The sequence below is a fragment of the Cavia porcellus genome, unplaced genomic scaffold (assembly GCF_034190915.1).
Source record: "Cavia porcellus strain 051 isolate PalLab524CR breed Dunkin Hartley unplaced genomic scaffold, mCavPor4.1 scaffold_2, whole genome shotgun sequence".
Classification (NCBI taxonomy): Eukaryota; Metazoa; Chordata; class Mammalia; order Rodentia; family Caviidae; genus Cavia; species Cavia porcellus.
The window spans coordinates 115,456,817-115,476,744 of record NW_026947485.1 but is presented as its reverse complement, the minus strand read 5'-3'; the positions used below and the strand labels follow the sequence as shown (position 1 = coordinate 115,476,744).

The window sequence follows — 19,928 nt, the reverse complement described above, 5'->3', positions numbered from 1 at the left end:
TACGTGTGTGTGTATATATATATATATATATATATATATATATATGTGTGTGTGTGTGTGTGTGTGTGTGTGTGTGTGTGTGTGTGTTAACTCCTAAGGCTGAAGAAACAAGAGCAGAAATATGGAAAGCAAGCTTGGATAGGGTAACGCAGGGAACTCCATATCCTTGCTGTCCAGAATGGACTTTCAAAGAATTTCCATAAAATCATAGGGTCTTTCCTCCCCCCAGCAGCTTCCTAAGTCCCCTGGAGACTTCCCTGTTCCTCAGACTATAGATGAGCGGGTTCAGCATGGGCGTGAGGATGGCATAGAAGGCTGACACCATTGTGTCCTGCTCTGGGGTGTGCGAGGAGGCTGATCTCATGTACATGAACATGGCAGCCCCATAGTAGAGCCCAACCACTACCAGGTGTGAGGAGCAGGTGGCAAAGGCTTTGCGGCGACTCTCCCCAGAGCCCATGTGGATGACGGCTCGAAGGACACAGGAATAGGAAGTGACAGTGACTGCGACAGGGAAGATGAGCATCACCACACAGCAGATGAACAGCAGCCTTTCAAATGTAGATGTATCTGTGCATGAGAGAGGTAGCAGGGCTGCCACATCACAGAAAAAGTGATGAATTTCCAGAGAGTGGAAGTAGGAGAATTATAGGGAAGCTGTGAGCATGATGGTGCCATCAAGAGAGCCCAAGATCCAGCAAGCAGCAGTCAGGAGCACACAGAGCTTCCAGCTCATCAGGACTGTGTACCTCAGAGGCTAGCAAATGGCAGCATAGCTGTCATAGGCCATCACAGCCAGCAAGAAACACTCAGCTCCAAGCAGGGTCAGACAGAAGAAGATCTGGGTCCCACAGCCTGCCAGAGAGATGGATTTCCTTTCAGACAGGAAGTTGATGGCCATCTTGGGCACAGTGGTGCAGATGAGCTGAGGTCCATGAGGGAGAGCTGGCTGAGGAGGAAGTACATGGGTGTGTGTAACTGGGCATCCAGGTAGATGAGCAGAACCATGGCCATGTTCCTTACACAGGCCACTGTGAAGATGGCTAGGACCAGGGTGAAGAGGAAGGTGTGGATGGAGCTGTGACTGAAGATTCCCTGCAGAATGAAGTCAGAGTAGAAAGTCTGGTTTCCTCAATCCATCCTAGGTGAGCTGCCTTATCTGAAAGTTACAGAGATTGTAACAGCATGTTTATGAGTTCAATTTTCAAAGGTATAACTACAGCAAGGCCTCCACTGGGCAGGGTGTGCAGTGCACATGTGAGTTTCTCTCCCAATGCTTAGTGACCTCCTTTACATGCATATGCTGGGAAATATGGTCCAGGGCTTTTTTCACTGTTTTCATTCATCCTTCACAAAGAAAATCTCCAGTAACACTTCCTTTCTTTTCACATAGAAGACTGCTAGAGCTCATGAGAGCACACTCATTTACTCACTGGAAGAGTAAATAGAAAGCTTAGGAGAAAGCTAATGTATTTGTTTATATGAAATTATCCCTACCATTGGAAACTCCCTTGTTGATTTTCATTTTGGTGGACTCCTAAGTAAGATAATTCCTGTCTTATGCTTTATTCCTACTGCCTAATCTCAGCCAAATGAAAATACCCCGGGGCCTTACCGAATGGAAACACAGCCCCACTTTAATCCAGAGAAAAAATTAATGGCATGCATATATTATATTTTCATATAACTGCATGTATGTCTGAGTGTGTAGGATGGAAATCCATATTACTGAACTTTTGTTGGATCACTGATCGGCATTGTGTGCAATCTCATTGTATGAATGTTCACTTTACATGCTTTAATTTTATAATTTGGACAACTATTTCAAAGACGAAAATATGTAACCTATTAACTAGTGATATCTTACTGTATTTTTCCTTGAAATTCTGTATTATTTGTACCCTTTTACTGCCTTGTTTTTTTTATTTCCTTTCTTTTTTTTCTCTTTAAATAGTAATATAATAGTAAAAGAGAATCTTGCTATGTAGTCAGGCCGTCCTTGAGTTCACTATGGAGCTCAAACTATCTTAAACTCACAATTCTCTTGCCTCTGCCTCATGAGTGCTTGGATTACAGATGTACATGATCATGCCTGAGCAATAACCTATATTATAACTTTTCCACATGTCTAATTTTCCAAGTCTTTCCTTGTCTAATTTTATGAAAATATCTAAAATACTCATGAAAAGGAAAGAGGGAATTAGGTTTTATTTTAAGAATAATTTCATATCTCTTAATCCTCTTTGTTAACCTTATTGGTGAAATTTTTGTTTACATAATGATGTCATCCATCATAGGGAGTCTGTTCCTGTGTGTGACACATCTTAATTCCTTTTTTCCCCATTCCCTTCCCTCCCCTTGTACCTCTCTTCTCCTCCTTATTTACAAAATATCTGTTTCCATTCTATCTTTCTTTTCTCATTGTTTTCTTTAGTTCCTTTCCCCTCTCCAAGTTTCTTTTCTTTTTTGAACAATTTCTTCCTGTTCACAGTATCTTTATAAATTTTGGTCCTTATTTATACTTTGAGGAGGGAAAATGAGCTTTTCCTTCTTTGTTTCTTAGTGTGCATTTGTGTTTTTGAGAAACTGATTTTTAAAATTTATGCTGCAAAACAGCTTATAAACTCCTGATATAAACACATAGAAAACATGAAAGTGCTCATTCTGTGGTCCTTAAGGGTTTCACTTTAGTTTTGCAGAATGAGGGGCATGTCTGCCACTACAAGTGAAGTAATGAGAGTACAAATCACGCTATGGCCAGCTCGGAAACTTGGAGTGCAGGATGCGCTTGTGTGGGAGGAAGAAAGGACACTTTAATTGGAGCCTGGAGAAACATGCATATGGGTGCATCCTTCACTGTTGCTACTAATCAAGGAAACACGGGAATGGTGTTGGTTGAAGTTATGGAACAACATGAAATGAGGTTGCATGAATAAACCTTCTCAGTTGTTGAATGTGTGATGGAGGTGATGGATTACCAGGAAGCCATTTTGGATGGAGACCAGGGAGAAAATGCTCACATCCCTGGAGGTAGGACAAAGCCCAAGTAACTACAATGAAAGATGGGGAGGTTTGATTAAAAAAAGAGATCATCTTTCAGTCCTTGAAAATGATCTCAACTGATTTCAAAATGTCTATAAAACCTCATACTATGGGGTCATTTTCCTAATTAATGTACCCCAAAGTAAAGCCCCATTCAAAGAAAGACACACAAACACACACACACACACACACACACACACACACACACACACACACAAGATATATACATGTTTTTATATATGGATTTAGATATAGACATTGCTATAGATATAAATATAGGTATAGATATAGACCTTCTAAATTATTATACTTCAAAGGCATCATTTTCTGTTGACATATTTTTTTTTATTTAGAAAGAATAATTTAGAGACAAGACAAATTAACTCTACAGAAACAGAGGCAGGTTCCAAAACACAGTTCTGAAGTGAAATCAAAAAAAGACTGAGCAGCGATCCTGAGCTCTTGCAATGCTAAAGGAGACTGGAAAAGCAGGGGCTCTAAATCATGAAGAGATCTGGTAAACCCAGAGCATCTGAAGAATCTCAGCCCCTGGGGTCCACTGTGTACCTGGGTCTTGCAACTTGGATGAACCTGGAACCTGGAATGCAGCTATCCTAGCGCATTCAACAAGCTTCAGTTCTGTGTGACTCACTAAATCAAGTTTCACCAAATCATTCTTTTATTTTTGAGGTGTGGAGTCCCAGGGATTTTGTTCATTAGTGTATTTGATGACTCAAATGGAACACAAATAAGGAAGCCGGATAATTCTGGGGCAAAAAATCACATTCCTAATAATTTATAAACAAAATCTTTGCACTAGGTCAGTTGTACGCACAAGCTGTTTGTTTTTCTTTTAAGAAAAAATATGTTAATGTTTATATTGTTTTTCTAAACTAAAACCTCATTATTCAGGCTTAACTGCAGTGTTGGTCCTTTGAAACACAGGAATGAGTTTTGGGGTGTAGTTTAGAGATTGGTCTCTGAAAGGTTTGCCATCATAGCAGGAGAGGGACTATACAATTTGCTACGTGTAAATCTTCATGTGTCTGCTTAAAGGACAGGATCAGAGCTGCTCATGTGTGAGTGTTTCTGTAAAGTCCCTTTGAGGTGCTTATCTACCAACTAGATGATACTGACATTTACCATAAGGTTTAATAATTGAAATACAGTGAAGCAGTCATTGAGGAGATCTCCTCTCCTCTTTCTGTCACACCTTTGCAGACAGAACGCATGGTTTCCAGCAGGGGAAAAGGCAGCTCAGCACACCGTCAGAACTACCTATAGTATAGTGAATCTCTAGGACACCACCACAGTTTTAATAACCAGGCTGGGGAGCATCTCCTTGTATAACCCTACATTGTGCACGTCTTTCTCATATGTATTATTTCGCATTTGTCCTCAACAAAGTCAGACTCTGTGCAAGGGGAGACCATACTCACCATACTCACAGGTGCGGGCGAAGGAGTGGATCCCAAGGAAAACCCAGCTCTGCCTTCCCTGGGAAGCAGCACTCATCTGTCTGGGTCTGGGCTTCCTGCCACACGGAGCTGCCCTCCTCCCCTTAGGGAGGGGACTCTAGAGCCCTGAAGCTCCCTGTGACTCAGAGCCCTTTGCTTCCCAGGGTCCCAGACCCTAAATCCTCTGCCTGCTCAGCGGGCTCCGCCCATGACCTGGGTGACAGTGCCACGCCCTCTTCCAAAGGCTCCTAGGAGCTCCCCTGACTGCAGCACAGATGTTCATACTCATGCTTTACATGCTACAGCTGCAAATGAAGGCTGCCTGCACTTTCTTTAAAGAAGTAGTGTTAATTCTGAAACTCAGTATTCACAAATTAAAAAGAAAAGTTTAAGATTATAAAACAATTTTTAATTGAGCAATGTACATCTACCTGCCCTCTTCATTTATGGATATTTACCTCTTCCCAGAAAGTCTTATCAAATATATAGGCTGAAATTAACTAATGTTTATTTCAGCCGCATAGGCTCCACACAGCCTTCTTAAGCCATCTCTGTAAGGTATCTTTTGCATTTTTCAATAAATTCATCATGCAAACTTTAGAACAACGCTATTGCTAGATCTCTCTTCACCCTGAATGTTTGCATGCTCCTAAAAGAACAACATTTCAGAAATACTAATATCAATACCACTTTTTTCATAAGAGTGTCTACTGTCCCTTAGTAAAAGCCCATGATTAAACTCAAGTTCCTTATCTCTGCTCAGACCTGTGACGATTGGCCTCCTTTCTTAACTCCTGATTTCCATAGACCCCCTTTAGAAATCAGAGCTCTGCCATCTTCCGTACTTCTGTGGCCTTTCAGGGTTATCTTACTTTACTTTTCCCTCTGTCCTCTCTCTCCTTCTGATGATCCCTCAAAACTCGCACCCAGGGATTGTCCTGGTGACCGTGGCTGGGCAAGGTGTTTGTCCTGCATATGTGCACAGACCACATGGAAGCATGTTCTGAAACACACATTTTATTTAACTGCATGTTCTTCCCTATTCCAACTGTTCCATTTAGGGGACTAATTGTCCTTCATTTTGGAGCCCTTGGAACTTCAAATATTTTGGATTCTTTCAAAGTTGACTTATAAAGTGATTATCCTAATAAGAAAAGTATATCAAATTGTGGAAAAGAGAATGTAGATGATTAGCACAACATTATGTTAAATTGATAGAATAGCGGTTAGTATCAGTGGTATTTTTAAAAGTAAATTCATTTTATATTTGGGGAAATTTTCCATTTTCCTTTTTTGTGGAAAAAAGTTAAGTAAGCTTTCAATTAGACCTTCACTGAGGACACATTTTAGAGCAGCACTTACATTATTCTCTGATTATATAGAGAACATTACTTAGTCACTCATACTGATAACAGCCAGAATAATCCAAGTGTAGTAAGGAAGGATGATTGCTATGGGGAAACCAATCATCACTATGCAACAAACAAAAGAATCTCTTCAAATGTGGATGTGTCATTACATGAGTGGATTAGAAAGGATGAGAAGTAACAGAAAAAGTGGGCTATTTCCCAAGACTCACAATAAGAGAAGGAAAATGTAGCTATACCATCAGTGAGCCCATCAATAGAACCCAAGATCCAAGAAAAAGCAAACGTAAGTCCACAAATTTTGGATCTAATGAGATGGGTATATCTCAGAGGCTGACAAATGGCAGCATAGCGGTCATAGGACAGGATAGCCAGCAAAAAACACTCAGTTCCAAGCCGGGACATATGGAAGAAGATCTGGGATCCACAGCCTGCCAGAATGACGGACTTCCTGCCAGACAGGAAGGTGACAGCCATCTTAGGGACAATGATGCAGATGATCATGAGGTCCAGGAGAGAGAGAGAGATGGCTGATGAGGAAGTACATGGGCATGTGCAGCTGGGCATCCAGGTAGATGAGCAGAATCATGGCCATGTTTCCCACACAAGCCACTGTGAAGATGGCTAGGACCAGTGTGAAGAGAAAGGTGTGGGTGGGGCTGTGATCAAAGATTTGCAGCACAGTGAAGTCAGAGTTCAAGGTCTGATTTTCCCTGGTCATGGCAAACATACTCTTCATATAGTACCACAAAAGGTGAAATATGTTTACTCATAGTAAGCTTTTAACCATTGTCTTACAAAATTTTTTATTCTAGAAATTTCTATTTATCATTGATCAATATAATAAAATATGAATTAAGAGACTCAAAAGTTAATAAGCACAGCCTCAAAATGAAACCCGCTCTATTCAAAAGTGTCAAATGGTACTGTTGGTAAACACATATGAGAGCTTGTTTCCTTTAAGTGTATTACTGAACTTTATCATTGAAAATGTCTACAAATTCTCCGAGTACAATATAAGACAAGTAAGAATTTGTATTGCTACATTTTAATGACAATGAGGTTTTTTTTAATCAAAAAAATCTAATCTAAACCATTCTAACCATAAAATCTCTCTCATCTAATAAAATAAAATACTCATGTTCTGTACATAGCAAAACTCACTTGAAAAACACATAGAACATGTAAAAGTCATTTTAATGTGCATTTTGAGAAATATAGATTTTTCTCTTATCACATATCATTTAGTCACTTGATAACCTCCAATTAGCTCCTAGCTCATTCAAACATATAACTTAGTGCATTATTTTGATGTAACTAGGGATTGTAGACAAAAAAAGTTTAGAGATTTCCTTATTACACAGTTTACAATAAAGTTGTTTTGTTAAATTTTAATTCAAAGGTCATTTTACTTGAGAAGTCTCAACAGCATCCAGCTTTCTCACCTTATGCCTGCCAATAAGATTTTCCATCATTGCTTATGACAATTAGTACTGATGATCTTTAGTTTACCAGGTTGCGTAAGAGTGAAATTGATGTCAGTATTTCTAGATGAAGAAATCCGCGAAGTTCTACACATGTGCACTGAGTAAGATACATTTGGTTGCCACTGAATATTGTTGTTCTGTGGAGTCCTGCTGAGTCTCTGGGGCTCTGCCAATATTTAAATCATTTCCCTAAACCATGTACTTGGGATGGTGTAATGATTCTCACATGCTCATACGAACCACTCATTGGTGACTATACTTGGACCATAAAATTCCTACTTAAGTCTTTAAATGAAGAAACACTGATCAGGTGACATCGCTTTGAAAGATCAGTTCATGTACAATTGTACATGCACAAGGGGGAAGAGCTGCTGGAGATACTGGCCTTCTATTGATGGTGTGGACACAGAGAAGGTATGGTATTTGTATGGATGTCATGACAATTGTCTCTTTTCTTCCATCTGATGCTGAATGCTCATGTAACTGGCACGCATTAATAACTTATTTAAACCAACATAATGAAATTGAATAGAAAACAAAGCTATCTGCAAGTGTTGATATAAATCCAAACACCTAATGTTTAAGTTAAACATCACTCAGAGGAAGTATTCTGTGAAAGTGAGTGGTTCATCACAAGTACACAGACACTTAACTTCTTCCCCTGTATTGGAAATGTAAAGCTGTGGATGAGTGAGCCAAGGTCTGCCAGCAACACTATCATGTCAACAAGTCTGACAGTGCAGGTGGGCAGCAGCATTCAAAATTGAACCGCTGTTTGTAATCACTATCAACTGGGCAATGTAAAATCCAGAAAACTCTTATACATTACATACAAATGTCTAAGTAGTTCTATTAGGAGACTGTATCCAAGACTTCCCCTAAGGAGGAAAAACATGAGGGAATAAAACTATAATGAAAAGCACATTAATTGGGATATATTGTATTCTAACTCTTCCAAGAATCTTTTTTTTTAAATTTTATTTAAAGAAAGAATAAACAAAACAGAAAATGAGTAGAAACAATGCATACTTTCAAATAAAAAAATAAAAAATAAGAAATCACTAGTTGATGTTACCATATTGTCCTCTTACAAATAGTTATTCAAGGTACAAAAGTGAAACATAAAAAGTGTGGATTCAAACAGCGAGACTGCAAATGGCTCTGTTCAAGTATCCAACAAAATCTTAGTAAAATGGTTATCAATCCTAGACACTTAAACATACATGCAGTTATCCATATCTTGATTATTATTGAGATTAAACAAACCATAGCAGGCTAAAATCATTCTGAAGAAAGAATAATAGCATTGCTGGATTTCACATCATGACACTACAGGATCAGCACTGGGTACTTTAGTGTCTCTTTTTCTTCAAAGTATTTCTTCTTTTCATCATGCATTATAAGATCGGTTCTCATAAACTGCTTATAGGTTCTACGCATGAATGAGTCTTCACATGTATTTTTATCCTTTCTGTATTAGAGGGAGAAACAAAACAAAGCAAGACATAACAAAACATATTTCTATAAACACATGAAATGAAAAAGACATATAAAACCACTGCTTAAGTAGTTCTACAATGGTTACTGTGTTGTCCCTTCTTAGCTTCAATAGAATCATCTATATCATCAGACATAGTGTAATTGAATATAGCAGTATATAACAATATTCATAAAAACAAAACTTTGTAGATAGTGTATAATTTCAAAAACAGGTAATAATCAAATAATAATAATCAGAATGGGTATCATAGTGAATCTTGTCATCTTCAATGTAGTTTTCTATACTCTCAGACTTGTTACTATCAATCATAATAGTTTTTAATAAAATTTGTCAATACCAAACAGCAATAAAACAAATCAGACTTAAGATCAGTCATGATAAAACAGTGTAAGTTATACAGGGCTCCAGATTAAATTAATAGGAAAGAAAGATGATTACTGTGTTATATCCTCATGTGTTTAGGATAGCTGTCTGTGCGCTCAAATCTAATGCAAGTAGACAAACTGGTACAGAATAAAATCTATCTAAGCAGAGCAGTGAAAGAAATGTGGATGTTAAATCCTGATAAACTATTAACAATATCATCTTTTTTAAGACTCTTCTTCCCCTTTCACTCCCCCAGGGTGCATTGTGCTTTTTTGGGTCTCATCAACATCCTCAGTTTTTAGATTGGGGGGGCAACCTGATATTTACCTAAGTGATTCTGAACCTTTTCCCTCCTGGATTTGATCTCTGGTTGTATCCCTTTACCTATTAAAGTCTGTCTTTCCAACTCATCTAGAAATATTGGTCAATTTGTGTAGGGGGCAGCATGACCACCCCACTGCTGACTCCCTGCCTCTCCCTTATATGGGCACATAGTGTGCCTACATCAGCCATGATCCTCTCCTGCTCACCTCACATACACAGATGTGATGATGACCCATCAGAGACCACCCCATAGCCTCTTCCAATCTCGCTGGCCTACCCTTGCAATTATGCAAATTAGCCCATCTTGTGAGCCCCGCATGCATGCAAGCAATTCGAACTGACCTATGAACCTCCATCTTGCCACTGTTGCTAAGTTACCTGTTGACGTCTCAATGCCCAAATGCCTCCTCCCCGATACCCTATATCTTTGCTACTCCTTCCATGAATAAACGAGACTTGATTGGACTTCCTCAACTTGTCTCTGTCTCTCTTTGTCTCTTGCCCATTTTTGTTAATCCCTGTTTTTGCTCATCTTTGTTAATCCCCGTTCCTTCTCCAGGTAACTGCCCCATGGATCCGGATTGACCTGCAGGCCGGGTCAGAGTTGCCCCTATTACTCTCTGGTTTCCTGTCACATAGAGCATTGCTTTCTCATATTTGATTTTCGGTCCATAAGCTCTTTTTCAGGTTAATTGTATTTTCTATAAAGAGCATCTTGGTAGACACTACATCTTGTTCTACTCTGCCTGTGTTTCTCACTCTTTTTTTGAGTGTATCAAGGCCATCTATACTAGAGATTATAGCTAAACTTCTCTGCCTCATTTCTGTTGTGCTCTTTTTCTGCCATTATTTGTCTGCTTTTCTTCTTCATTCCACTTTCTGTTCCATTCATTGAGACCTTTCTGCCACTATTCCTGGAATCCTAGTACTTTTCTCTCTCTAGAATGTCCTTCATATTTTCTGTAGAGTTGGATTGGTGGTCGTGAATTCCCCTGTTCCTCTTTGTCTTGGAAGCATCTTGTTTCTCCATTAATTTCTAGAGACAGTTTTGTAGGGTACATCAATCTGGGCTGGAGGATATTTTGTTTAAGGGCTTGGAACACTTTGCTCCAAGCTCTTCTTGATTTGACAGTCTGTGTCAAGAAGTCTGCTGTGATTTTGAAGGATTTTCCTTTATAGGAGATCTGTTTCTTTTCTCTGATAGCTTTTAGTATTCTGTTCTTATACTGAATTTCTGGGATCTTGATTATTATATGCCTCAGTGTAGCTCTGTTTTGGTTTCTGCATGCCTCATATATCAGAATATCATTTCCTTTTCCTATGCTTGGGAAGTTTTCCTTAACTATTTCTGTGAAAAGCCTTTATAGTTCCTTTGTTTGTACTCCTGCTTCTTCATTCACATTCTTTATTCTTTAGTTATAGATCCTCTTGTTGTCTTCTAGCTTTTGTATTGTTACTGCCTGCTTCCCTGTTATTTTAAAGCAATTTTTCCTTTCAGGATCACACACGTCGCAAACCTGTCTTCCAGTTTGGATAATCTAGCCTTACTTTCTTTCAAGCAGTTTTTCCAGCTTTCAATGCAGTTTTTTTATTTCCTAGTAATCTCTTTGAACCTGCTTCATGTATTCTACATTTTCTTTATATACTGCATCAAACGTTTCTCTCCTTTTTTGTGCTCCTCCATTCCTCCATCTTTGTCTTCTTGAGAGGTGCATAGCATTTCTTTTATTAACCTACTTATATATTGCTTTACTTGACTAAACATTTCACTTTTGAACTCATCTATGAGGTCCTGAAGATATCTCTTCATGTCCAGTGGTGCTGTGTCTGATATTGCATGTTTGTTGTCCTCAATCTCTTTTGTATTTATCTCTCCTGGATCAATGTTCTCAGCATTGGGGGTTGGGGACTTTTTCTTGTTGCTTCCTCTTCTCATATTTTTTGTTTCTTCCATACAGGTGTATAGAGGAGGTCCCAGTCCTTTTCCTTGTTGGATACAGTTCTTCTGAAACACATGGGCTAGGTGATCCTTTCCACTCCTGTCCATTATTGAGGTGCCAACAGGAGTGTATGCTGGCTCCTCCCCTCTTGGTCAGTCAACCTGCTGAGGCCTCCACTGCATTAGTGTGTGCTGCAGGTAGGGAACAAATTATAGGGTCTCAACCAGCAGCGTGACGCAGGCCAAACATACCCCACCAATCTTTTCTGGGAATGGAACAACTGACTGAAGTCACTGCTGTTCCTTTTTGTTGCCAGTCCTGCCCAATTCCCAATGTCATCCAATCGGTGCCCCTTTCCCAGGGAATGGTTTTATTCCTGGCATTCACTGAAGGTCAATGCAGGTCCCTTGCCAGGTCCATTCTCCATTGGCCTCACCAATCTCCAACTTCAGTGCAACTGTACCTCAGTACAACTGTGGTTCCAGCGAGTCGATGTGGTTGGAATTTGGGCATGCAAGAGCACAGAATCTTAGCTGCCTCAATAGTAGCCTGGGACTGCATATTTGACTGATTCTTTTCACTTTAGTTTCTTCCTTTATCAAGAGGATCCACCTCCTTATGTCCAGGGCTCCCCATGATGTGTTATTTCCGCATTTGAGTTGTCTGTCTCAGGAAGCCACTGTATTATGCTCTTATCTATTAACCATCTTTTTGGCAAGTCCTAAGCATCTTTTTTAAGGTGCTGCTTGTGGTTACAGCATGAGGTTGCAATTTCTTACTTATTAGTCAGTTCCTCTTAGTGAAGCCTCAGTAAAGAAATGTTAATCATGAATAATAATTAGATGAATAACAAGGAATAAATCAATAATAAGTGATATAATTAGTGTTTTAATTGAAATTTTATTTAATGCATTTTCTTTCTTGAACTCTCCAAAGTAAAATGAGGAAAACTTCCTTTTGTTGTAAAAGGTCTCATTTTATATTTATTTTATAATAAAGGAAATATGGTTCTATTTGAGACTAAAAGAGAATATTCATTTGATGATTCTACATGAGAAAAATGTTTACTAATTAATTCAAAAAAGAAAGAGATTAAAGCAATTATTAAAGGAACCAATTTGATGACTTACATTGCTATGCTGCGTTTGGCACATGCAGGGATTATTTATTTTAATCACAAAATTTGGTAATTTTGAAATGAGAGATTTTCTTACATATTCTAAGACTACACATATTTTAACACATTATCAGTTAATTAAAGTTTCACATATATTGTCTACATTAAGGTGGCTAACAGTCTGAAAATGTTTACACACAGTAATTATCTGTGACATATCTTAAGGTCACTGGGTTGGTTGGAACATTTGACCATAATGTTTCACAGTTGTAAGCAGATTTGACCAAATGAATAGGTAACATTTCAAACACAAGGTGGTGTGCTTTAGAAACTAGGTTTTTTTTGTCACTTACAAAGTCATGCTTTCCCAAAATTAAATTTCAAAAATTAAGAAAAAATGAAACAAAGGGACCAGTGTCTCAAGTGTTCACTGACAGCAACTTAGAGAAATCTAAAGATATTATTAATTAATTTAATATTTGTACAGAGATATGAGGTTTTGCTCTTGCACAAGACAGCAGTTTATTTTGGGAATATTTCCAACATGTAAATATATGTAAAAGAGGAGAAGTGCAGTGTGCAATTGTCTTTACAGGTAGACTGATGCATTTTGACAAAAAAATCATGTGATTTGTTTCAATAACTTGTGTGGAAGTGGATTGTTGATGGTGAGTCACCATTTAACTCAGAAGCTGCTTTGATGTGCTCTGCTTATGGAAATGAGATCTTTCAACATCAATATTTTGGCAAAGAATCAAGTTATTTTAATCTTAAGAGAAAATTATTTTGATTTAATCGGGAATATTTAAATTATTTATATGCCATAAAATTATTATTCATTTAAAATAGAAAACTAAATGTTCATATATTTGTCAATTATAGCCAAGTATTAGTAACACCTGATCTAGTGCTATATATCCAGGCTTTTGTCCTTTCCTATGTTTTGCATAAACTGGGTTTCATTACTGTACAGTGGTTTTTTAATCCATGGCAAGTCATTGTAACTTCACACAAAATTTGAAAATTTCACTTCTAAATCCACAGGGAGTAAGTTATAGATTTTCTTTATAGAGGTGCTTGAAGACAACCATGCAAGTGGTGATATTGTTTGAGGGAAACATATTTCAAATGTAGTACAGTGTGTTTTAATTAAAATTAAGAAGCTAAAGTTAGTTTAATCTTTAAAATATTCCAGTTGCAGAACAACAGAGAATTTTCTTGTAATTCCATAAACATGTGTATCCCATACACCAACTTTCAGATTAACCATTAAGACATTTTCCCCAGGAAGAAAATGAATCAAGTCATAAAATTTTAGTCTACACATCAGTGAAAGACTTATGATGGTTATACTTTGCCATGATTTTATTTCTGTAAGAAAAAATATCATTGTAGTCTTCTTAATTCTTGTTGGATTAGAATTTAAACTTCACAGTGCAATCTCTAAAGAATGTACAGAAATATTTGACATTAATCTAATCCATTAAAGATGTTGAAAGACAAATACTAGAGCTTTCTCCATAAATAATTAAACAAATTACTAGCTTTGGAACAAAGAGATGGTGCTTTATTTTGTTGGCCAGTTTTTGTCTTCCAAGTTCTCCTTCCCTTCTCCTATCCATGTACAATTTCTTACTAATTATGGAAGCATCTAAACTTATTTGTTAGGCATTTAATTGTAGTGTTAGTCTCTCTTAGTAGAATTAAAATTTCATGAGATTTAGAGATGATTACTTCCTTTACTTCTCTCATATGTCCTGTAATAGCATTAGGGTAAAGATGTATTATAATAAAAACTAGGATAAATTCAAAGAACAGAAAGAGCACAGCAATGTAAATCCTTATACTTTTTTAGGGAAGGACATTTATATTTGGTGAAGAAACTATGAAGTTACCAAGTTGTGAGTGAAAATAGCAGGTCCCAGAACTCCTCTCTCCCTAACTTATTCTTCAGAAGATTCTGTGTTCTAATCCACTGATAAATTACTCTTGATTGAAAATAAAGTACATGCATGCTGTTTGTCGCTGCCATAACAATACAGGGAGTATGCCTGTAATCCCAGCACTGAGAAGGATGAAGCAGGTGGATCACTGTGAGTTTGAGGCTAATCTAGTTTACAAACTGAATTCAAGGCCAGCCTGAACCATATAGCAAAAACCTTCCTCAAAGAAGACCAAATTTTATACATAATAAAATTCAAATTATATCAGCAGCATGAAAGTACAAGGGAAGGCAATTCTAATTCATTCATCTAACTCACTCATCACACATGGGGCACTCTTCAGGAAACAGTTACCAAATTGAGCAGAGGGCAGCAGATGCCTGAGCACCAAGGAGGGGCAGCTGGTTAGAAGGGAGCTAGGGAGCTCCCAGAGAAGGCTCGAGAAGAGGTGCTCTAAATACACAGTGGCCAAATCCCACTCTCAGCAGCTTTAAGAGATTAGAGTGGAAGAGAGAACTTTACTGAAACAGTGTGTGCCACAGCAGGGTGTGCTCTAAAATGCAGGAAAAGGACAAGAATGACAGCAGTGTTTATGACAATGAGAATGGGAGCTGTCAAAAATGTTTTTCATATTAGCATTTTCAGTGAAATAAGTTATGGTTGTATCAATGTGAACTGTATTTTTTCATCCTATTAAAAACTAAAACATAGGATTTTTTCTTAAGCTCTTCATGATATACTTTACAGTAACAGAAAAATTACAATCTTTGCACCAAACATTAGGAAGTAAAAAAATAACAGAAGAATAAGGTTTTAATGATATTGCAACTTGTCTAATATTAAAATATGCATATGTGAGGCACATGTCAAGAACCTCACTAAATCTTAGAAGACAGAGGTTGCATAAATTTCAGTGAAGTTGGAAATTATGCACATAACAAAAATTACAGTATGTATCTGCTTAAGTTAATAAATAATCATTCAGAGTAACAGAGAACCTAAAGAGTTAGAAGATCCAGGCACCACACATGCCTAAAATGCAGAGTCAGGAGTTTAAGAGTCAGGAAAGATTTATCCCACACAGTGACATTTCCTGGGCTCAGCACTTCTGTCTTTTCTTCTCCAGTACAACTGACACCACACACTGATGTCCAACTCCACCACGATGATGGACTTTCTTCTAATGGAGTTATCCAACATGCAGGATCGACAAGTTTTCCATGCCATGTTCTCCTCTATGATTTATCTGGTCACTGTAATGGGAAACCTTATCATTGCTGTGGTCATCACTTTTGACCAGATCCTCCACACACCCATGTACTTCTTCCTCAGAAATCTGCCCATGCTGGACTCATGCTACTTTTCTGTCATGGTCGGTTCCCAACTCCTATATTAAGTCCCTGCTGGACAGCAGCTCCATTCTCAAGGCTGGATGTGCTGCTCAGGTCTTCCTAGTGGCTCATGACCACTTTGCGGCCATCTGCAAGGTCGTCCATTACCCTTCACTAAAGAATCCTCGCATGTGTGTCCACTCTACACTGGCCTCTCTGCTCAGTGGCCTTGTCTATGCAGCCCTGCACACCAGCAACACCTTCTGGCTGTCTTCCTGTGACTCGCATGCTGTCCAGAAGCTCTTCCGTGACATCCCCTCTCTGCTGAAGCTGTCTTGCTCTGACACCTTCAGCAACTGGATCACCATCCTTGTTGCTATTCTGGTTTTTGTTGGTGGCTGTTTCATTTTCATCATCAAGTCTTACATTCAAATCTTTCCTACTGTGCTCAGGTTACCAGCAGGAGCAGACAGGACAAAGGCCTTTTCCACCTGTGTGCCACATATCCTTGTGGTGGGAATCTTCATCTCAGGCTCTTATGTCTATCTGAGCCCCCCTGCCACATCTGCCTGCATCTTGGACATCTTCTTGTCTGTGTTCTATTCTGTATCCACCCCACACCTCAACCTTGCTATCTACAGCCTCAGAAACCAGCAGATAACGTGCACCCTCAGGAAATTCATGACAAGATTATTCTTCACAGGAAATGTACTGAGAGTGAAGGAAGCTTTTCCTACCCAGCTTAATCATAGTCCTGTTGTTGGCAATCACTGCAGATAAGTGATTAAAGTTATTCCACATCACTTGGGTAAATTTAATACACGAGAGTTTCAAACATGTCATGTATCAGTGTCAGTCGTCGTTTCTGAAGTGTTTGGCCATGTTTAATATGCACTAGGCAAAACAGCTGGTTGATACAGGAGAAATTCAAATTGTTATGATTTACATCTGAAATGTCCCCCAGAAGTGTCCTGTGTTCAGAGGTGTAACTTCCAGAAAGTGAGAAGTTTATGGTGAAAGTACACTAACCAGCTGCTTAAAATTATACAGAAACATATTTTTTACTCTGATACCTTCAGCAACTGGATTGCAACTTTTTCCTCTAGTCTGGTTGGTGGTGGGTCTTTAATTTTCATTGTCTTATATTCATATATCTTTTTTCTTTTTTATTAAAAAAATAACAGAATAAAAAGTAGAAATGATACAGAATTTCAAAAAATATTAGGAAATCATCACCAGTTGAAATGTTACATATTGATAACTTAGAAGTAGTTGTTCAAATTGAAAAATCAAAGCATAAAAAATGAGCAGACAAACTGTGACAACACGAACTATTCTGTCTGATGAACTATCAAAAACTTAGTAGTGAATCCCATTCCAGTGCTGTGGGACACAGGAGGAAAGGGTTGTTTTTCTATCTGTCCCCAAGATTTGAATGTGAAATGTGTTGCTGGAGTATTCACAGAATATATGGAGGGGGCCACCCCTAAATAAAGCAGAGACTCAATGAGCAAAAACTAAGAAACCAGGTACATAGTGCAGTAAAACATCTAAAATCTACATAATGAAATGGTGAAGGAAATACAGTCAAAATGTTAAGGAACAGTGCAGTACTTCACTTTTATTCACTTCTTCTGTGTATTTATCATGTACAACATACTGTAGTGAGCCGTGAATGTATTTCAGTGAAGATGGTGTTGTGAGAAACTGGTAGTGGAGCTAATAAACACAAGTAATGCTTCCGAGCACACCAAGGAGAGGGCCAAGGCTGCCATTTCTGACAAAGTGTCTGCAAAGCCTCCTGTCTGGGTGTTCCCTCCAGCCCCTCACAGACCCAGGAAACCAGAACCCCAGGTAAGAGAGGGCCCCACCTCTGCCCTCTCCTCAGAGATGTGATTTCCTGGGAAGCCTCACCATGCACCCCAAGTAGGTCTTGTCACTTTGATTCAATTCTCAATCATTTATATTGTCATCCAATAAAAAACAAAGCACAAAGATTTACCACATAAAGTAAACTACAAAATTAGGCTATTACTATTACCTTTATTATTGTTTCATTGTTTTCTGCTTCAAATTGTGTATAAGACAGAGAAAAATCTTTTATTTATAACCTTTACAACATTGTGAAGGTGTTTTATGTTGCTGTATCAGGGAGGGTTTACTAGAGAAAGTGTTACAGATATAAAAATGTATAAGAAATCACAAGATTGGCTTACGATGCTCAGCCACAAAGTCAGAGGAGGCAGTTTGCAGAGTATGTCTGCATTCTAGAGGTTGAAAGGTCCTGCTCAATTGCTGGAGCTTGCTGCAGAGTTCCATGCAAGTCTGTGTCAGGAAACCAGGGAGTCTACGAGTAAGGCTGAAGAGTCTCCAAAAAGGATGAAGCGTCCGAGGCAAAACCCAAACAGTCTGTGCCAGAGGCCAGGAGATGACATCCAAGCTGAAGGGGAAGCCGAATCTACTCCTAAGAATCAGTTGTCTGTCCCTCTTCATTTTCCTTTTATTGTATACAGGCTGCTCCCCTGGGATGGGTGCAGCACTTGCACTACCTGCACGAGCTACTTTTTCTCAGGCTGAGTATGCTGCAAACCAGGGACTCTGGCCCACTGCTGCATCACTTAAAGTTCTGACTTCAGATTGACACAGTGAACAATACATTAGAAGGTAATGGCTTGTCCTCTACACCCCGGGATGTGGAGCTGCTGAGTCACTTAATTGAGCTTCTAGACTTCTTAAGTTGACACAGTATATAAACCATAACATCTGCAATTTATGCTGTTTCATGGAGCACACTTACTAATGTGAATATGGACAGTGGTAAATCGTAGAGTGTTTCAAGTCACAGAGAAGTTTATATGAAAACATGCATCTTACTTTTTTCATTGCTGAGACAAGTATCCAATATCTACAAGTTAAAGGAGGAAATGTTTATTTTACTTACATTTTGTGGAGATTTCAGTCCATAATCAGTATATAATCAGGGTAGGATGGCTCAGCATGCATTCAGCAGAGAGTAAAATAGTTCATGGTGGGAAAGACAGTAAAGCAGCCTGGGACAACCACAGACCTTGCTAACCCATAGAGCTTATCCAGGCTAATTAGGGAAGGTGACACTGATACCCTGAACCCTAGTGCCCTTAACACTAGCACTGCACCATGAATAAACTCCAGCATGAAACACTGTAGATCCAGTCACCTCTGAAGAATATCCACTTATGCTTGTGTGAGTCTATGGGAGGATGTGGAGACACAAAACATAATATCCAGCCATGCCCCCCCAAAGACACAAGAACATACCTTTATGCAAAAGGCAGTTAGTCCATCTCTAAGAGTTGCCAAAGTCCTAAAAACTTCCACATTTCTGAAAATTCCAACTCCCAAATATCCTCTGAGATTTATGACAAATGGTTAGCTGCAAGCTCCAGTATAAATGAAAAGAGATATGAACACTTCCAGAACAAATGGCACAACATAAATATTCCATTCCAAAAGGTAAAAATAGGGAGATACAAAGGAATGGGATCAAAGCAAGTACAACATCCACCATAGCAAACGTAAGTCCTGCAGTTCCATGCCCATCATCCTGGAAACATGTGTTAACACCCAAGGCCTTGGGTCCCTCTTCCTCCAAGGCACTGTCAGTGGTCGAAACTCCCATGGTTTCTCATGGAGGCTGTCTGTGCCCCTTCCTTGTATGTTTACTTCACCTTCTTAGAATTTCTCAACTTTTGGGGTCTGTACTGCAATCTAAGCTTTACACCCACAGCTTCACACACTGCCTTCTCAGGGTCACACTGCCAGGCCTCTCAGGCCTTCTTATGAAATCCAGATAGCAGCCTTACCCAGCAGCACTTACACTCTGCTTGTGCCTAGATAGCACCATGCAGATGATGCCGTGGCCTGCTGCCAGCTGAAGCACTAGCCAAACAGTGTCCTCTCTTGGATTTAGGATGATAATATCTATATATCAAATCCCACAGAGCAACTTCCCTAGGCTGCCAAGTATTTTGGTGCATGGTGCTCTGGGACTTTCTTCTCAAAGAACAGTCTTCT

The 19,928-nt window shown here is 38.8% G+C and overlaps 1 protein-coding gene and 1 pseudogene across 1 annotated transcript; one reads left to right on the top strand and one right to left on the bottom strand.

Annotated features, from left to right (window-relative positions):
- Positions 1 to 205: 205 nt before the first annotated feature.
- LOC101787933 (olfactory receptor 2M4-like) lies at positions 206 to 1,140 on the bottom strand (annotated as a pseudogene).
- Positions 1,141 to 15,691: 14,551 nt separating this feature from the next.
- Positions 15,692 to 16,655, top strand: LOC100714446 (olfactory receptor 14C36-like). The gene is given in 2 exon segments (XM_013143267.2): positions 15,692 to 15,916; positions 15,918 to 16,655. Coding segments are annotated over 2 exon segments (963 nt in total).
- The last annotated feature ends 3,273 nt before the right edge of the window (positions 16,656 to 19,928 follow it).